The sequence below is a fragment of the Camarhynchus parvulus genome, chromosome 2 (assembly GCF_901933205.1).
Source record: "Camarhynchus parvulus chromosome 2, STF_HiC, whole genome shotgun sequence".
Classification (NCBI taxonomy): Eukaryota; Metazoa; Chordata; class Aves; order Passeriformes; family Thraupidae; genus Camarhynchus; species Camarhynchus parvulus.
In genome coordinates this window covers 22904235-22922336 of record NC_044572.1, presented here as the reverse complement: position 1 = coordinate 22922336, position 18102 = coordinate 22904235, and the positions used below count along the sequence as shown (strand labels likewise).

At 37.6% G+C, this 18102-nt stretch overlaps 1 protein-coding gene across 7 annotated transcripts in view; it reads right to left on the bottom strand.

The window, feature by feature from the left end:
• The window catches only part of CDK14 (cyclin dependent kinase 14), a 345182-nt gene that overhangs the window by 180768 nt on the left and 146312 nt on the right, over positions 1-18102 (bottom strand). For 6 of the 7 annotated variants that reach the window (XM_030944179.1, XM_030944177.1, XM_030944178.1 and 3 more), the window contains 2 exons: positions 16145-16207; positions 3619-3742 (listed from right to left, as the gene is read on the bottom strand). In XM_030944179.1, the coding sequence (XP_030800039.1) occupies positions 3619-3742; positions 16145-16207 (187 nt within the window). The remainder of the gene's footprint in view (positions 1-3618; positions 3743-16144; positions 16208-18102) is intronic. The other variant, XM_030944182.1, reaches the window with a different exon arrangement.

The window sequence follows — 18102 nt, the reverse complement described above, 5'->3', positions numbered from 1 at the left end:
GGACTCTCTGATGCTTACAGCCCCCTTCCTGAGGTCAGACTGACAGGCCTGTAGTTCTCCAGATCCTTCTTCAAACCCTTCCTGCAGATGGGTTTCACATTTGCTAGCCTCCAATCTGGGACCTCCCCAGCTAACCAGGAGCAAAGATAAATTATGCAGAGTGACTTGATGAGCTCTTCTGCCAGCCCTTTCAATACCCTCACATGAATCCCACCTGGACCCACAGACTTGTGAGGGTCTGAATGGCACAGGAGGTCACTAACACTTCCTCCTGGTTTGCAGGGGCTCTGTTCTGCTCCCTGTCCATGCCTACCAGCTGAGGGGGTAGTGCCCCTGAGGATTAGTAGTCTTTCTGTTGAAAGCTGAGGCAAATTTCTTATGGCATTACTCATTAGAGGTTTAAAATATTGTATTTCTACTTAAGACTGACATATGCAGGAGGGGAAATAAACTCATAGACAGCCAAATTCACACCACGATCAAAAATAATTCTTGCACTTCATTCCATAAGAATTCCTAATATACTTTACTTTCCTCTGGAATCTTAATTAGATTTCAAAAAGCATGCAGGTATGATGTTCAAGGACTATTTTTCATAGCAACAATTACTCGAGATGTAGTCTCCCCTATTGTATCTTCTCAATAAAGCCATTTTTTATAGCTCATCCATTTTTAATTTGATAAAGCCTCTATTTTCTGTTCTCCCTTTTCATTTGACCCCTGAGTCTTCTCACAAATGTTCATTTCCTAGCAGCTAGAGCACAATGAACAGAAAAGCAAACCGCTGTTCATCTGAACAAAGACACTCCCACACAGTGAAGTGTGTGTGTCTGGGAGCCCTGCTATAGCAAAACACATGCCCACAGTTATTCACAGATTCCGCTTCAGCCGCAGTGCAAGGCACTGGCAGACATGAATAGCCTTTCTTTTACCTTGTTTATTCAAGAACTATGATCCACTAGCCTGCTTTTAAATATTTGATATCCTACAGCGAAGAGATTAAATAAACCTGACACCAAATGAAAAACTTGAGACATGATGCTGATATTTTTGGTAAACTTATGAAGCCAAAATCTGAAGGTCTTGTCCTTAGAGACTAAAAGGCCTTTGCTCTAGGATTTTGTATTTATTATGCTAGCAAAGTCAACCCTATCTGTAACAGACACTGATTTCTTGATAGGTTCTCTCCTGCCTTGAGTGCATTTGAAAGAAAAGCAACCATCGTTCTAATTTTCACACTGCTCCTCACATAATTAATCAAGTATACAATCTAAACTGACTTCCTTTCCAAGCACATTATTGCAAATCAGTCATTTGTGGGAGAAAAACATAAAGAGAAATAGGACTGTAGTTTACATCCTGTTTAAGAAGGGTCTTTCATACTGGGAAGGTGGAAGATGGGCTGTAATAGTACAGCATTTGAATAAGTAAATATACACAGGGGCACACAGACAGCACACAGGTGTGCTCTCATTTCTCATGATCCTAGTGAAAGGGGTCATGACCTTTCAGACTTTAACCTCAACACTTCTAATATTTCATCTTGGTTCTCAGAAGAGAAATTTAACCCATCTGGTTTTCAGTTTTATGAGGTCATGAGCCATGAAAGAAAATCTAGCTTTAAAAAAAAAAGGAGATATATAACCTTCTGTCCGTGTATAAGAGTAGATTACACAGATGTTTCTGTTATGTCAAGGCAAACTTAAAAGGGAAAAAATACCTTCTGCACAATATTATACCTTCATGTCTCTACCACTGTGTATTTCTTTGTGGCTGTACTTATACATTTCTAGTCCCTCTATCAAAACCATGCACAATGGTCAACCTTAAACTCCTGCCAAGACAAAACTGTGAAAACCCTGCCTTTCATGTCATCACAGGGCTATTTAGCCTGGTGCTACAATGAGGCAACAATTTCATTAGAAGTGACAGATAATTACATTTCCTACCACAGCAAGGCACGAACAATTGTCCCACCCTGTCCTCTCCTCTCTGGCAGTACCAGGCAACACAACCAAACAGAATCAACTTGTATCTGAGCTGGACTTTTCATCACACCTCCAGCAATGCATTTAATAGTGCTGGTAAAAGGCAGGTTGTTCTCTTTTTTCTTAAAAACACAGCAAAAAAGTTTGCAGCCTCCCTCTCCCCAGCCACACAAGCCATAGAGCTTCAGCAACCCAGCCCCACACCGTAGGAAACATTTTACATACAAAAGAGTTTGTGAGATCTTTTATGGTTTCCAGCATTCACCAAAACTAGAGAACCATTGTTACAATCTCCCCAAAAATTTATAATATGGGGATACTTGGAAGTCAGATTGTTCATAGGGTTCTATGCATATAAATGATACAACAAAACTATTAAACAGCACAACACCTTCAACAGAGGGTTAACTCATATTTCACTGCAAGAACACTGAATGATGCAGCTGTTTCATATCTTTAAGAGATGAAACCTTATAATAAAATGCAACAGGAATGGGGTTTTTTAAGCATTTATTTCAAAAAACAGCAAGTTTTGAAAAATGAAAGAGAAGAATCATATGTAAACCAGGAGACAAGTGTTTCTAATACTATTTCTCTAATTGCCTTACAATTCAAAGGCCAATCAAGTCCTTGTGGACTGTGTCCACCTTAAGTCCTGTTCCCTTCTCCAGCATAGCAAATACACACTGAGCTGTTAATTGCAGTAACACTAATTAAAAGACAAAACTTCACGACTACATTAACAGTGAAATTGCCAATTAGCACACAAGGCTTCCTCATTACTGCTGCTGCATGAAATGTGAAGCATGATGTGGATAGCAGTCATAAAATAAAAGACATTTTTTAAAAGCCAATAGGTCACATTTTCAGCTTACTTCAAAAGTACTGCTGGAATCTGTAACTGAGAAGCTGACCTACAGGAAAGAAAGAAATTCCTACAACCTTCTGTGAAAACCACTAAAGAAAAATACTGCCATTTTCCACATCTGCATTCACAATGGTTTTCAGAGGAAGGAGTACTTGCCTTGGTGTAGCCAGTAGAAAATGGCTTAAAATTTAAAAATTGGCCAAAGGCTAAGATTTCATAATTTATCCTGATTTTATATTCCATGTAAGGCTTCCCCAGAAAGAACTAATGGATACTGAAAGCAATCCAGGTGGATCCTAGTGTCTTTTATTCTACAGAAGGAACACTCGTGTCCTTCAGTCTCTTTCAATGACCATTTAATGAAAGTTAAACCAGACCTCCACAACCCTAGAGTTACTTCCATAAAGTGATTGTGCTTTTCATACAGTTTATATTTCCTCAGGTCTCTCTCTACCTTTTTTCTTTTCCTTTTGAAGGTTTTTAATTCTAATTCAGAGGTCTCATGGTAAATAAAATGGAAATACTTTCAGCATTATCTTCCTTGAGAGAACTGGAGTAGGTATTTGTTTTTCACTTGCTCCCTTTTAATCAAGCATTTTGTTGACCATAATCAATTTCTTCACTCAAGAGAAAAATGTGCAATTATCTACAATGAAGAAGGTGTGTCTAAGGAATAGGGTGGGGGGAAAAAGAAATCAATGGAACCATCTGTCTGACATTCCTACAACATTATAAGATACTTGTAATTAACTGCTTGCCTACCAAAGTCTGCCAGCTTTAACTCCCCCGTGTCACTGATCAGAAGGTTCTGTGGTTTCAGGTCCCTGTGCAAAATGTAACGCTGGTGGATGTAAGACAGTCCTCGCAGCAACTGAAATAAAAATAACTGAAAAAGAGGGGGACAAAAAATGACCTCTGTTAATATTTTGCATATAACCACAGGTGATTTCTTCACAATATGCAGGGTGCTTGCACATTGCGGTAACATTGTGTCAGAATTCCTCCCAAACTGGCTAATTCCCACCCAAATTTAACACAATGAAATTTCCATCTGAAATATACTTACTTTGCAAGGACTAAACCCAGTCTCCAAGCCCTACTATGTCATAGATTCAATTTGACTGCTTTAAAAAGAATGAGAGCAATACAGCCATGTGCAGAAGGCTTGGTTTCTACCAAATTATAATTATATTCCATTTACTCATATGGCCTTAGAGATTAGGTGGTAGCCTGAAGACAGATGTGTATCTTCACTAATTATAGGAAACAACAGTACAGGGTGGATAGGGATGGGGAGATAAGGCTGGGGGATGGAACACTGAAGCTAAAACAAAGAAGAAATTAATAGTATAACAATAATGCCTGTGTACCCAAGGAAATCTGCAAGTAAAATAGATTTTATCCTTCAAAGTCTATTTTAATGGGAGTTTCTTATGTATTTTTCATTAGGAAATAATAACTCTAACTGAACCTAAAGACAACTTTTGAAATCTACTTGCAATAGTCTCTAAGGTAATTTTAGATAGAAACCTAACTCACTATCTCCTGGTTTCTTAGAGTCCTTCCCTGGGTTCTATAAATGCTTACTCCTAAATCTAAGCATTACTTTTGTGTATTCTGTAATTTACAATTATGAACAAAGAGCTGGATGAAGAGGATCTTTTGTCCTCCCCTTTCCATCTATCACATGCATCATTCTCCTTCATCCTTTCAGACACTTGCTGTGAAGGGCTGTGTTACTTGTCATGGGTTGTGTCAACACAAAGGGCAAATGAACTCCCAGGAATTTCCTTTGCAGTTATGAAGAACCTGTCCCAATGCAGAGACCCTTCATTTTCCCTGATATATCTTAAGAGCTACTCCAGTTTCTAGATGTGAACACAAAAATCCCCTCCCAAAGCTAAACATGGAGGGTTCAAGAGCAGGTATGTACTCCGTGCCTCACAGCTCAGAGAAGAGTGAAATGTGCTCTCTAGGGAGATCTGGAAACCACACCAAAGATTGGGAAAAAGTCAACTCAGGCACACGAGAATTTCTAATTAACTTGCAACACAAGCACCCGATTCAGTGATTACTGAAGTGAAGAGACATTATAAAAAGGGTTACAAAATCTGATTATAGAAGAGAATAAAGGCTGACATGAAAGAAACAGAAATGTCACGTTACTGAAGGTGAAATGAATTTAATTGCATTTCATTTTTTTCCCTGAGTGCAGACAAAATGCACTCTATGTTTAGCTATTTAGCCAGGGCACAAAGAGCCATATCAATCACCTTCTTGCCAGGGTAGGGTCTAACAATGTGCTGAGGAAACCTAAGAGCAAAATACAGGAACAAAGAATAGCAGGAAAGTCATGAGTAACATGCACATTCCTTTCTGAATTGTGGTTAAAGTGGAATTCATGGTACATAAAAACTATTTTAATAAGAGCAAGAAGCAGAAATAGCTTTCATTACAGCCTGAAAATATCAATTTAATTCTATTAATTATTTCAAAATAATACGTTTTTTAAAATAAAAAGATGGGCAAAATAACCAGTTTGCCAGGCTAAATCAATACCATTTAACTTCAAACATTATTTTTAAATATGCAAAGAAATTTTAATTATCATGGCAGCTTACAGCACTGTAATCTTTATAATAACTCAAAATATATTTATTAATGTCTTTCATTTGGCTTTAGTGAAAAGAGTCAAGTGATTTGACATAATGTGCTAAAAAAAATGCCCAACAACTTCACAGCTAAACAGAATAAACATCTGCTCTTGAGGACAGCTTTGAAATGTAGTTTTATTCCAAACTTGTAGACATGCTGTACTCATTAAGTACTTCTCCAAAAGTTAATTAATTCACTCACACCTCCTTGGAGGAAGCTTGTGGAAGAGAAGGGGAAAAAAAACTTCCTGAATTCATTACAGGGTAAACTCAAATATTGGTTTTTTGCTTTCTCTTTTTCTCTTCCCCTTTGTTTTTATTTGGTAATTTAAATGTGAAAAGATTTACATGAACACAAGCCTAACATCTGGCAGCAAAGCATTCTGCAAACCACTGGCCCTCTGAGATTTCTTGGATGAGAAAACACCAAGGGAGGCCTCTCCATTTCCAACGGTTTCCCAGCCGACAAAAAGAAAGATGAATTGGAAAAAACTGTTTCTACTTCCTCACAAAGCTCTTCTGCCCTCTCACAGTCAAGTTCACACCCCTGATCTTGAGGAAAGCCTCCTCCAAGAAACCCATTTTCTTTCCAGATTGTCTGCATTAACTTCTCAAGAACAAAAATGAATCCTAGGTGAGGTACCACCAATCCTTACCCATATACCCAGTCTGAAATGGACATACCTCCTATCATGGTCATACTCTCATCTTGCTTCATCCTTCCATCACCTCACTCTATTCCAATCACCATGAAACCTCAGCCTGGGGTTTTTTCAGGGAGTTTTGAACAAGCAATGGAACTGCCATTTCCCAAGGGCCCAGGATGGCAGCTGCAGTCAATGGCAAATTCACCACGTATTTCAACAGGTTGGTCGTGGTGGTAAAAATCAAGACAGATTCACAGCTTGTTAGCTTTTATGTTGGTAATTTTAATATTTGCATGGCCATACACAAGGCTGTATAGGTATTGAATAACCTACAATAAATAAAGACATCATTTGTGTACAGTTTCTAGCTTATTAATAAGAACAAAGGTTTTGATAATAAAATTAGGCTCACAAAATACCAAAGGTCACTGTGTTGAAAAAGACAGAAAACAGGACAGGGATTTGTTCCTAGAAGTCATGTTTTCAGCAAAGTTTAATATTAGGAAGCTCAACACTTTACATTCAGACAAAAAACCCTTGACACTTGTGGCTTCAAGTCTTGCTTATTTCTTTCAGTCATTAAAAAATACCTTTTTTCCCTGACTGTTATGCAGCTCTCACTTTAATGAGCAACATATTTTAATGAAGACTTTTCATTGTCAGCGAGAAAAATGCATGCAGGTCAAAGCTAATTCAGGGTTTATGGACTGTGATATTAAAAGAACATTAGCAGTTCTTAAAACACACAAGAGAAAGCCCTCAAAGGGGTGAGTTAGCACCTACACAGTCCTTCAAGTGTAATGCCTGGATAACCATTTGAGCTATATGCAACATTTGACCAAATGCCCACAGTAGTTTCAGAACACAACATTTTCTGAGAGACTTGTAGCTATGTGGATGAAGAGCCCAGCTTTTCTGGTGTTTGAATGAGTCTGGGTGAGTGCACAACCTAGAGCCTTACATGCAGACATGCAATGGCTGCCTGGTGGCCCACGAGCTGCAGAATGCTTCACTGTTTGGCGACCTCTGAAGGAGCTTGTAAGCTAGACACTGACACAGGCTGTGCAAAACACATCTAAAGGGTGGGATCGAGAGCAGCTGACACTGTCTGGCTCTGGTTCAGAAAGCTCTTTCCAGTCTAAGGATGAAGGGGAACGGACATATCCAAGCGATCTGTGTAAAGTACTCAGATGACTCCACACAGTTGCCTTCCATTACCAGATACGGTAGAGAGTTAGGATATTGGGGTAAGTGAAAAGCAGAAATCCACAACAAGCCTAGGGAGATTCTCTGGAAAACGTACCATTTCCACACAGACTCTGCTGAGGCACTGAGGACCCCAATGACAGAGGATGCTTGCCAAAAGGACAGAATAATTATGCCTGTGGGGGCCTTTTTTAAGACTTTCCGTGACGGCAAAGAGGAATTTCTAAACTATTTTCTTCAATTGAGCTCCCTTAATTCATGTTGTATTTTGGGAATAGAGGACCTGCACCTGGATACAGAAGTAAAAGGCTACACAGAACTAGAAAGCTACAAAGAACTTTTTAGTTTGCAGAAGACGCACAAAACTCTTGGTTCTGCTCTCTTGGCAGCAAAAGTCTGCAAAAAGGCTGAGATAATCTGGAACAGGAGTTAACATGATTTCAGAAGAAAGCTGAAAGCAAACCTGAATTAATGTCTTTCCTTTAGCAAGCTCATACTGCTCTATTAGTATAGCTACTTTTGAAAAATAATGCACAATACCACACAGGCTTTATTATCAGCCAACACTGATTACACAAATGTTCCTGCTTGCCCTATGTATCAAAGCACACTGTCTGGGTATCACACAGTCATCTGAATTCCCAAGTGTGTATTCAGCATCAATAAAATCATATTTAGTCTTATTAGGCCATCAAATCTAAAAATACCAGTAAAAGAAACCAACCTTAGGACATCCCATCTCATGCTTGCAACCAGTGAAGTTCTCCCTATTATCCAGAGGACAGTACAGGCTTATGTACATTATTGGCTATTTAAAATGGCAAAAGGAGGTAACAAATCACTACAGTGACATCTCACAGCCTTGGAAATAAACAGAACCAAACTCAGTTCCATTTGGGCTCACTAAACTGTTCAGGAATCTTAGAACTACTTGTTTTAAAATGTTATATTAGAAAAAAACTATCTGGTAATATGCACTATCACAGAAGCAATGAGAAATGTCCCTCTGTGACTTCTGCTGGCATGTCAAAACCTCATCAAGTACAATCTTTTTTATCACTCTTGGTTTGCTATTCATTTCCCTCTTCTAAACCAGTATAATAACCATGAGAGAAAATCCAGCTTTTCACTTCTAACTAATACCTGGGGAAATACTGCACTTTTTAGGTCAAAGTTTAATAGACTCTGTTGCTTAAATTGTCAGAAGAAGTTCCATGAAGAAAGTACTGACTTGAGACAAATTTACATCTGTATGAATAAGGAAAATCTGAATAAAAAATTATTAGGTATTTGAATCTGCAGGATTTTCAGGATCATAATAAGATTTATCTCACAAAAAAGGTTTCTCCTATCTGCCTTCCCTGGAATCAACTGAGTTCCCTCCAAAAGAATTTTAAAACAATCCACTTCAATCCAGTGCTTTTATAAAGGCTTCTAACTTGCTCCTGCATTTCTTACACAAGAGTCTAGAGTCCTACCAAGGCAATGTCAGACAGAAATATACATGATACAGTCACTGGAAATATTTATTGCATCATCACTTAAAAATGTATATATACAGATTTTTCCACTTATTTCCAGCAGAACTGCAAAGGAAAGAGATTGGTATGTGTTAATTTGCTAACTTCTATTCTCTTTGATGCTATTTTAATCATTTTTTGTACCCTCTGGGTACTACTACAGTCATTTGCAATGAGGAAGGTGTGCTTAATTAACTGAGTATAAAGACACTCCCTTATGATCAGCTGTAGTCATCTGCTAAGGTTCAGTAAGTGGAAGACTCAGGTTTTTACTTCTGAATGGCAAAATTAAAAATAAATTCAATTCAATTGAATCTGCCTTTTTACCTTTCATCAGCACACTTCCATGCTGAAGTAGGTCAGAGTGGCAATTGTTGCCTCACCAATTTTAAAAATCTTGATGTGTTCTCCCTACAATATACGTATTCTTGCCCTACGTGGATCATGAAGACCATAGAGACAATAAATTACAAGTGCACTTATGAAAGTGACATTCTTCTAGCATGGATTTTAATGTGCTAATGAAGTTTCTGCATTAACCATTCACAGTTGTGCATATTATCAAACCATTAAGTGACAAGACTGACATGAAGTAGAGTGAAATGCTGATGCTATATTTAATGTCTGATAACTAAAAAGTCTAATTTAAATAATCAATTTTCAATGCCATGTGTAAAAGACGACCTTAATTTGGCATAACATTATTCTGTCTGCTGCACACCTGCTTGTTCACTGAATGAGGAATGAAAAATAGCACCTTCTCAACCACGTTAAACAGCATCACTTCTTACTTAACATATCTGCTGAAATACACTTTTAATTCAACTTCACATCAGCAGCATGACCAATTTTAGTGAGTAGGAGAGAAAGATTTCAAAAGCATGCCATTAGTTTCAATTTGCTTCCAGTAAAAATAGATAAATTTAAAAGGACTACCACAGCAGGTTTTCACCTTAAAGTCAAAGACTGTTTTCTTCAAACCCCAGTGAGTCAGTGACATGAAAATTCATCATAGCTGGATCTACTACCACAGTTTCATTGCTTCCTTCCTGTGCACCTACTTCTATGACACTCAACCTCCTGGTTGGACACCTCCAGTTACACACAGATGCTTGCACACCACAGCTTCCCCTACATCACATAACATGTCTCTGCCATGTGGGGATGCAGGACTGCCCATGCAATCCAACAAATGTCTCCCCACAGAAAAGGGAGAGCACAAACCTCCTGTCCATGCCACAGATGTTGATACAATTGCCCAATGGAAAGAAAACAGAAACATGCTAGAGAAGCCTACATTGTTAACACAACTGCCACCTAAAGCATTTTTTTTTTTCACTTTTCAGATATTACACTTTTTTAACAAGCATGTGGGTTTGTATCTTACTATTAATAAATGTAGCTACTGCTTAGCAAGAGGCAGTGTGCAACACTCTGCTACTGCCAAAGTTCAGGCAGCTCCCCTTAACGTGCAGTAAGCCTCATACAGATATGGCACAGGAGCTGCCCAATCCTTGCATGCTCTGAATGCTTCCCCACTCTTTGTGCTTCAGACCATACTAAAGCTGTAATCAGTTCAGTGATAAATATTAATGCTTACAGAAGACATCAGATGACAACTACCCTATGGCTTCGACTCAGATTATTAATTTTCACATTAGTTATTAAATGCCAAAATTACTCATCTGACAAAAATAGATTCAACAGTAAAAAAATGCAACCATTAGTTAAGGACAATGCTCACAGTGCTACAGTGCAGCAAGGAATACATGAATATCATAAATGACTAAATTCCAGAGATTTCAGATAATATCATTTAACACCCAGTGTATTTAAACATTTTCAATCCAATGTTATGGAGACCACCATTAAACCCTTGATTTAACAAACACAGTATTTTTATCATATCTGGGTTTTTTAGCTATATAGTTGCTATAAAGTTGACCGACCTCTTCTTGAACATTTAGCACAGAAAAATGTTGCAGCATCCCATTGTGTTTCACTAATTACTATCTAATACATTCCTTTTAAAATATAAAGTTTTTAGACAGCCTAATTATATATTTTACTGAAACATAAGCATATTTTTACAGAGATTATTGGGCTGCCCTAGGAAACTTAGTACCCAAATCCCAATCCTCATTTTGCCACATACCCTGACTCAGTATTGCAGCCATAAAACACATTTTAAAATATTCTGGTGGGGGTAGGGCTTAGTTAGTTAAGGTTTTGCTTCAAAAATATCCATCCATTATGCCCAGAAGACTGCTGTACTCTGCTTCCTAGGAGAAAGGAAGGCTCAAAATTGAGATGGGTAAGAGCTGAAGTCTTGAAGGCTCCTGGGAGAAGGCTAAATATTCTTGTTGCCTGCATGCAAAGCTCAACAAGAGGGTCTGCCTTTTTCTTCTTAACACTTTTTGGCCCTAGGAAGAGAAAAGGTGCCCAGGGAGAAGAACAAATCAGTGCAGCAATATCAGATAGAATAAGAACAAACTGCAAGTTCCTTCCCCCTCTGGTCACAGCAGACTACAGGAGGCTTCCAAGTTGCCTGAAGTAAAAGATTTTGAGAGCAATTAAGAGACAGGGACAGTTTTTGTCTGGTTGAAAACCTGTTGTCATTCAGACTGGTGTTCCTGGATTAAGGAACAGTGGGTCAGACGCAAGTGTCTTTTTATATTGCCAAAGATGAGGGGTTTTTCTGTCAAATACTCATGCAAATTGATATTACCTCTAACACTGCAAGTAGAAGAAAAAAGGCAGAGAGAAAAAATTCAGGATGCTTTTCTCAAAAGACTTCAACTATCTCAAGGCAGCATCACTAATTAGGGAGCAAATCAGCTTTCATTAATAGATTTATTTTTAAGGCAGGGATGCAAACAAGCAATGCAGGCATGACAGATGCAAGCCTTTGCTCTACTTATTCTACCAGTAACAGGAGTTACAGTGAACAAACTCAGTTATAAAATAAACACATCAACGCATAAAGATGAATTTATGTGCATTATTGGGAATGCAGTAATATGGAGTAAAAGACAAAGTTAAAATGAAGGTGATATTTTAAATATTAAAATAAGCTAAGAACAGTTACATTTTCACAGGACATGCTGAAATGCACAAATAAAAAGACACTTAAATTAAGAATTTACAAAACCAGAGCCATTTATGGGCAACTGCAAACAAAGGCTCAGAAGAACCAAGAAGGTAAGAAAAAAAGACTGGTGGAAATAGCCCTGTACCAGACAGAAAGGGACATAAATCAGAATGAAGATCATAACAAAAAAAATATCACTGGTAGGGTCAGCTAGTTGCTCTGACCCATTAGAGTTCCTGCTGTAGGAAGCAATCCAGATGTTCCAATTGAGCATGAACTATCTCTAAAGGCTGCAACATCTGTAGGAAAGACAGCCGGGAGTACAGGTTTCGGTAGTCTATGCCAAGAGGAACAGCACAGGGAGAGTCAGGAGCAAATCTTGTACCTCAGTTTGCAATAGCACATTTTGCAGCTTGGCAAGCACCACACAGTACACACATAAATCAATTCCTATTTCCAGTCATGGACAGGGCTGCAGCAGTAGCTTCCAGCAGAAACATAATTATATGTGGGGCCATGTATTTAAGATTTATTGCTTGCCTTCAATTGTGGAAAAACTGAGAAAGATATCCTTTAAACTGGACAGGAGAAGATGAGGCCATGTGTACTACACAGAGAATTAACTGATTACCCTTTTCCTCAACATCGCTAACTACAACACTGTACACAGAATATGAATACATACTTATATATAAGTGCTAGACATGCAAGTTTGTTAGCTGCCAAAGAGGTAAATAATTGTATATTTGGACCTAATGGAGTCTGCAGAATATATGGACTGACAACTGCTTTATGCCAATTTCCCTTCAAGCTGATGAAAATGTTTCAGGTACTTGACTGCAATTATGTCATCAGAATGACTGGCTTAACATTATCAGGGACAAGCATTTTTAAAACAACATCTCAGCATCACTTGAAGGGTTTAAAGCCTGATGTTATTTGTAAGACTTGTGCCTCCACCCACAAATAATAAAATCCTGAAATCCTGAAATTATGTGTCAATACAGACATACCAATAAAAATGCTAAACCTAATACTTGTTTCATTTGCCTAAGCATACTGTCCCTGGACTTCTATAACTGCCAACTGAGACATTCTTCTTTATACTTACACATACTTATAATATCCTGCTCAGTCTTTATTTAAAATAGTTAAATGACAGCAAATAGCCTATTTAAAACCACAAAGAAAGGCAATGTCAAGCACAGTACCTGAGGGGACAACAATATGTGTGTCTATCAAAGTAATTTAGATTTTTATTCTATTTATGAGTCTTCATTTAAAAGTAAGCCTGAGGGAACAAGCATTGTCTTTACGTTGCAAATACAGAGAAAATTCAGAAATATAATTAAGCTGAAGATATCCTATAGAAGGCAAGAGGTAATTTGCATCTGCCTTCCTATAAAATACTGTTTAACAGGAACTACTGTACATATTCTTTGGAAAAAGAAAAATATGTGCTTATGTGGGTTTGTATTTATAATAACTGGCAACAAGCCAGAAGGAATATCCATCAATAGGCAATACTTTCCTCAAGAACAAAATTAAAAGGCAGGGGGTCTTTTGTCATGCTGGGAGAGCATCAATGGCTTAATCCCACAGGTTAGCCCCAGAGAGCCGAGACTAATTTATTGCTACTGGAATATAATTGCTCAACTGGAAGCTTTTAAAATGGATTTAGGGATCACATAACCACTGATTCTGAACAAACAGGGTCCAAAAGTCTGACTAAAAGTGAAATTACTGAAGGACCTCTAGAAAGAAGGGGCTGGCAGGGAAAGAAGGCTAATTCATATAGCTCAGCTTAACCCTTGGAAATCAGCTGTGGATCCAAACAGATAACTTTGCCCAGAAGCTAAAACCAAAACAAGGTGGTAAAGTCTCAGATCCCCAACTGCATGAGTCAACAAACTGCGTACAGCACAACAAAGCATTAAAATGAAATGGTTATGAAATAACCATCTTACTTCCTCTGAAACAAAAGAGCAAAGCACTTCTAGTTTGGCATGCTGGTGAAGGTCTGGGAATTTTTAGCATATCTGACTGGGTTTCTGTCCTCCCAGCCAAAGAAATCACTCTCTTGGGCTATTTTTAATTCAGCCTTGAGAGCAGGTATTGCACTGAAATTCCCAAGCAGGCTGATTCATTCATTAAAATGGTAGGACCTCAAATCATCATGCCTGGTTTTAGTAATTACTGCATGATTAGGACTAGCCATTGTTGCTGGCCTGGCAAGAGAGACTTCTAAATATATATAACTGATTTTCATCAGTATTATTTAAGAGAAAAAAAAGTTAATTGTTCAATGGGATTTCTCATGTTTTGTCTGCTGATTGAAGTTTCATCTGCTCCAACTTGCAATTTTCTTTTTTTCTTTTCTGCACCCTGCCTCCTCCCACTCTTATTAATAATCCATTTGGAATTTTAAAAACTTAAACCAGCAGTACATCAGGATTCTACACTTCACTACTCAAACAAATATTTCTAATGTGTCTATAAGCTTCAAAGGTGTTTCTGAGGACTGACAAATGGTACACATAACCACAGGAATACATGCAGCAAAATCTGAAAGGGAAATGCTGCTGCAGTTCCCTCTGAGGCTCCTGTTTTAAAAGACAGGTATCTCAGGATTCAGAGGATGATGTACCAGCAAGCCAAATAATGTGTCTATATCCATCCTCCTCAAAGACAAGCTCACTGGGCCTGATGTGATTAAACAAAAGTACAATTATTTGAATTATTATGTCTTTTTTAGCAGGGCTACAACAGCTACCGCGTATCAGACCTTGAGGTACACAGCACTGCAGCCTTGGAGCAAGACTTATAAATCTGAAGCAGCACAAAGAATCTTAATAGCCAGTCTTCATTTATCCCAAAACTCAGAGAAATTAAGTTAAAAGTATCCACATGGGGAAATGAAACACAACCCCCTGGTCTAACAAGCACATTTAACACCTGAAACTCTGCTTAGGAACCTGAGCAGGGAAGAAAGCTCAGAATTTTCAGAGGTCGAAAAGCAGGTCCTACCTCACCCCCTTTAGTGACACACTCAAGGTCTGTGAGTGTATTGGTTTGTTTTGGGGTCCTTTTCCCCAAATATATGCAGTAAGGAGGAATTTTCCTCTTTTTTTTAGATGGTAGTAATTCTTATTGAAATTCATATGTTGTATGTACTTTTCATTCAAAGAACAGAAAATTAATGAAGCTACGTGATGTGCAACAATGATCAGCTAGAGCAGAAGAAAAAATACTTCCTCTTTTTAATTTTTTTTTTTAACTAAACAGGCTTTCTGGCTTTTCCAGGAAAGACAGAGAGTTTTCATGAACTTCTATGTTTCAGTAAGTTCCATCCTGGAATAAAGTTCCCAGTATGACAAGTGAAGACTTAAACACTTCCAAAGTAGAACAACAATGGGACTGATGTCCAAGTGCAAGACAATTGTAACAAAGATCATCTGAGTGATCTATATACACACAACACATTCTGCATGTCTGCTTGGCTTCCATTTCATGCTAAAATAATTTGGCTGACTTCCCAAATAGTAACTGGATCAAGTCTCTACTCATCTACCTTTCCATTAAATCCTGATAATAAACTCTCCCTTTCCTGTGTGATGATTCTAAGTATCTACGTAGAAGGAAAAAAAAATTCCCAAAGTGAGATCAGCTATGAAAATGCTGATCTCATCCAAGAAAGTGTGCAAAAAGATTAAGGAAGAATTTATCTGTTCATATAAAAGCAGCACATTCAGCTAATACAATTAATTAGAGTTCCCTCAAACCTGATGAACCCACACTAACTTACCTAACTGAAGATCTAGCACTGACAGCCTAAATCATGTTTTCCCTGGGGTTTTAGGGCAGTATTGTCTTAAGAGCAAATGTTTACATGGAGGGGAGGGATTACCAACACTGCTAACAGCATTCACAGCATTCAAATATTTTGGCTCTGAGTCAATTTTACAAACCTCAGAAATTCTATTGCAGGAATGCTCAAATACTTGAATTTGTAATTATTTTCAAAGAAAACAAATATTTAAAAATACAGTTAATATGCCAGGCATTTTCCCTTTAGCTAGTAATCAGTTTCTATGAAACAACTGACATGACATTTTTTCAAAGTTACTGCTACTGCATTTGCCTTGAATGTGTGCTCTTTTTGACTCTTACCTTCACATTCTCTGGATGAAGCCCTCCAGGGTGTTTGTCCATGTACTGACATAAATCAGTGTGCTAAAAGAAAGTCAGATGGAGAAAACCATATTAATATCCATATGACTGCAGTAATAAATACCCCTCTACTTAGGAGTGGACATAACAAATGGAAAATAAGATTTTTTTTTTCAGCCACACATGTGCAAACACACATTTGAACCTTTACACTAATTTCACTTAACAGCCTTGATAACTGATATGAATATTCAACAAATGCAAATTAATATTTTTTTCTAACACCCTGCATTTGGTAGATTAATTACCTGAATTTTAATACCATTCCAAAACTTATAAGGACAGTATCACCATCAACACCACAAAGATAATATCTAGACAGAAGAGGATGAACCTAAAGGGAGAATTTCACATTCAACTCCCCTTGTTCACATTATAACGTTGCCCTTTAAATACAATTTTATAGTGATCCTAGATTAAGATGGGTTAAAGGTTTAGAAAATATAGCTGAAAGGTATTGCATATCAGAGTACTGAATGGTATTTTCCACCTCAAAAAGAAGCACATATTATGGACATGTACAGCCATTAAGTACAGATACTTTAGAAAAGAACATCATGGAAAATTCAAACCTAAGTTTTCACTTCATAGTTACCTATATTCCCTGCAAATATAAAACCCCATGAAACCTCTTCAGAAAAAAAAAAAAGAAGGTTTGCAATGCATAGATTCATGTTATTTTTAATGAATAAATATTTATAGTTTTTACTATGGAAACACTTTTCTCTGAATTCTTCTCTTACATTTCTACACTTCAGCAGCAGAGTTTCAGACAAACGGCATGTTGCTTCTCTAATGTGCTTGCACAACTCAGCTTCTGGAATTATGTTTGGAATAAAAAAAGCAAAAATATGCACTTGATTAACCAGCAAATACTCAGAGACAGACTCTGCCTCCCACATCTGGTTTCTGAACACATCTGGTAAAAATCATCCAACATTCCTTGAAAAACTACTTGGCAATACCTGCCTCACATACACAAGAGCCCATATAAATACAGGCGGTTTTCAAAGTGAGAGTTTTGGACAAAAGTTGCTTTCCACACAGCAGAATAGTGTCTCTGTGCACCATTTGCCAAACCAGGAGGCATTCTTTAGCTTTCTTTTGCAGAGTTATGCAGATACATAGCAGAGTTCACACCCAAGACACAAAATTTGTTCTAGCCGCAGCTATCATATGTAATTGCTTCTGAAATCACAAACTACAAAAACATGTTGTGCATGTGGAAATAACATTGCAAAGACATGAAGATGCACAGGATTATTAGGCTCTGCACTAGCACAACTATTTTCACAAATTCTTACATGGCTCCAAGAGAGCAAGAGCCCTGACTACAGGAAATTGCTTGAATCCCAAAATGAACAGCATGCTCAAGCAGGCAAACCACACTGCATACAACAGAATGAAGATTATTTCAAAATGCAAGACACAGACGGCAATTATTCAATTTATAGTTTACAAATTAGTGAATGCATTTACGAAGAAAATTTTCAGATTAATTAAAAATATTCTACCAGTGAATTGTTAGTGTCAAAGAAATGCATTTTGCATAAAGATTCTTAAGTTTAGAGACTTATTCCTCATTTCTGTAAAATCTGGAGCCTTAAGGTACAAATCCCTCTTCCATTCTCCTCTTCCATTTTCTACTTCATGCATATTTGGCACTATTTTATCTCCTGTGTTTTGACTGACTATGGTGGTAATGAAGCTTTCTGGGACTGCATCAGTAAACCATGCCACAAATGGACCAGTCACCCCTCAGTACACATCAACACATAACACATTTTTGGTTTTTTTACTCTATGAACACCAAGAAAACATACTTAAAGTCATCAGCTAACCTTGTCATTTGTTTTAATAAACTAACAGGTTCTGAGTACTAATCCCAGCACAAGAAC